Below are 2,985 nucleotides of genomic sequence, written 5' to 3'. Positions count from 1 at the left end.
ATAAATTACTTATAGAAATGATTTATTTTTATACTATTTCACAAAGGTTAACGCGTCATCTTTAAAGGTAGAATATATATAATATTATTTTAGTTAAGAAAGAATAAAAACTTACTCACAAAAAAATTGTTTTTAAATAATTATCTCGCTTCCATATGTTTTTATCTTTAAAGATTAATAAGATATAGTTATTACCATCGCCGCTGCTTTAATTGTCGTAATAGTCCACATGATCGCCCGCGTTGTACTTATGTTCTTTCAAGATTTCCACAAGACGATTAACTGTCTGTTCTGTAGTCAATACAGTATTGGTTTCACGCAAGTGTTCAAATGTTTTTCTACTTTCGGGATTGGCGATCATTCCGCGCACTGTTTGAAACATATCTGTATCGACGGGTCCTGGTGCATAACTTAATACGTTAACATCAGGATTTTCTAAGGCAAAGACCTATAGGAAATTAAATAGTGTATTAATAACTTGCTAAAACAATATGATATCTATGATCTCGTATATGAAATGCAATAAAAAATTGTACACATATACAATACCTTAAAGTACATTTCCCGTGCTGCCTTCGCCGAGCAATAATAACCACAGGCCATGTTTGCTTGAATAGCAAACAGAGACGTAATATTTATAACCACTTTCTTAGTATTTGTACTATTGTCAAACAAATTCATAATCACCGCATTCAAAATAGTTGGCAGGAACAAGTTTAGGGTATAAAATTGATTCCAGACATCTATATCCACCATCTCATTTACAAATTTTGTGACATCGCCGATAGTACCTACATTATGCACTACGACCACTCGATCAAATGCGTCGCGAGTGGTTCCATTTAGGCATCCCAATATGGTCTCTAAAATAACATGGAGAAACAAAATATTCTAACAAAATTGTCTTTCCAGCATACTTGTTACCAATATAGTTACTTTTAAAGAAAAAAAAAAAAAAAAGAACTACAACTCACCTTCAAAATCGGTTTTCGTCACTTTCGCTTCACCAAGATCTATACTAACAGTATGAACTGTCACTTTGGATGGTATATTCTTCGCGACTTCTTTTAAATCATTTAGGTTTCTTGCTAACAAAAGAATATGCGAGCCCTCCTGCAGTAGCGAACCGAATGTTATCGCGATTTGACGACCGATACCACGACTCGCACCAGTTACCACTAAGAAAACTTTACCAGATAGTGCTTCAATCGACATGGTGTCTTATATTGCAAAATTATAGAAGTTAATTATTGTCTTTCGACTTGTCAGTATGTTCTGTCGACAGTTGATTTGTTTGTAATTCTTCTGTGATATTCTGTTGTTGCTCGGCTTCTGTGGTTGTTTGTAGTACGTCTGCCTTCAACAGATGAACTAATTCGCTAGCTGTTAAAGCCTGTGTATGAGAAACATAGTTATTAGTTACATACCATAAGGTGACAAATATAAGTTTGCAGATAAAATTCTCTTTGTGAAATATAATATAATTTAATTTTTTGAAAAATTATATTGACTAAAATAAATATATACATTTTTATATTGAATAAAAAACAATTTAGTTATTATTCTTATTCAATTTGCTCACTTGTAAATGTGGGGCTATATGTCGTATCAGAGGATTTGATGCCAACTCAGCTTCTTCCTCAGATTGGGGATTATTTCCGGAAGTAATTAAACGTGCAATGGAATCCTCCTTTGCTACTGACAGTGATGTTACAAGGTCCTTTTTTGTTGTACCTCCTTGAAGAACTCTTAATCTAGAATCTAGTACATTTACCAAAAAGGGTTAGGATCGAATTATAGAAACTAATGGCGATAACTGTGAATAATTGTCGATTTTCTCCGAACGAATTATCTCGCTTATCTCTGACGTTATTCTCATCTTTCATTATCTTTCGTTTATCTTATTTTTTTCTCCATATCGCGCGCACAAGATGTTTAAAAAAAAATTATAATTACGCAAATTCTTTTCTATATCGTTTCAAAATAAGAATCGTATATTTTTCGAGATCTCGATAGAGAGGAAGTGAAACGAGAAGTTGCAAGAAGAGGAAGAATCTTAGAAAGCGGATACGCCTATTTTACGTGTAATCTGGGCTGCGTTCGAGAAAGTCAACCGGGTGCACTCGATATTATGGAAGTGATATTCTCGAACGCAGCTCTGAGATGAAGAATATGTCTTACAGAGTTTCTGCAGATACTGCTCCGAATCGGACAATCGTCGATGATCCTTATCCAGGAAAGAGTCCTCGAAACGATCGTTGGGCGTGTTATCGTTGATTGCCGTTTGCACAGCTGTTCCGCACCAAGGATCGTTGGTGTCCGTCTTCATTTTACAACGCGTGCTTTCTTATATATGTTCCTCTATATCCTTGACAAATCCTGTGCACACTTTCCTTTTTCTTGCCGGGAGAACGCTGCAAAGCTGTATTAATCGGTAGGAGCGAATAATAGAGGTGTGAACATTGACAGTTCGACGATGAAAACTATGGCTGCGTTCGGGAAGCACGCTTACGCGCTAAAATCGTAATTCTATCTTTGTTGTTTACTGAAAATTGAACAAGGACAAAACACGCTCATGGCGCTAAAAGCGTGCTGCGCGAACGCACCCTAAATCGTTACTTTACCATGCTTTACACCATCTGATGTAATCATGGAGTAATAAAAACATGGACTTATCGATACCAAGAGTGAATAAACAATGTTTTCCTAGCGTTATAAATTTATAATGGACATTCTATCAATTTCTGCATTTTAAAGTAGATATGCAATAAATTATAATTATTAAATATAAGAAAATTTTATTCTAAAATATTCTATTAGGAATTCATTAAAGTGCATGTGTCTTGTTAGATTTACAAGATCTATATGATATATCGTTTAAAGATACGTTATGATAATTATGGTAATTATTTTTTTTCATAGAGAAAACTACTACGCACACAAAAATTTGGAGGAATATTTTACTCAAAGATATATATATATATA

At 34.2% G+C, this 2,985-nt stretch overlaps 1 protein-coding gene across 1 annotated transcript in view; it reads right to left on the bottom strand.

Moving 5' to 3' along the window:
• LOC115235770 (sepiapterin reductase-like) overlaps positions 1-1,853 on the bottom strand; it is a 2,076-nt gene extending 223 nt beyond the window's left edge. The window contains exons 1-4 of the mRNA XM_029807737.1: positions 1,583-1,853; positions 975-1,393; positions 550-863; positions 5-448 (exon numbers count right to left, since the gene is read on the bottom strand). Of these exons, the coding sequence (XP_029663597.1) occupies positions 209-448; positions 550-863; positions 975-1,215 (795 nt within the window). The 5' untranslated portion in view covers positions 1,216-1,393; positions 1,583-1,853 and the 3' untranslated portion in view covers positions 5-208. The remainder of the gene's footprint in view (positions 1-4; positions 449-549; positions 864-974; positions 1,394-1,582) is intronic.
• Between the last annotated feature and the right edge of the window lie 1,132 nt (positions 1,854-2,985).

Source organism: Formica exsecta, unplaced genomic scaffold (genome assembly GCF_003651465.1).
Source record: "Formica exsecta isolate Colony F162 unplaced genomic scaffold, ASM365146v1 scaffold235, whole genome shotgun sequence".
Taxonomy (NCBI): Eukaryota; Metazoa; Arthropoda; class Insecta; order Hymenoptera; family Formicidae; genus Formica; species Formica exsecta.
This window is presented reverse-complemented; position numbering and strand designations above follow the sequence as displayed.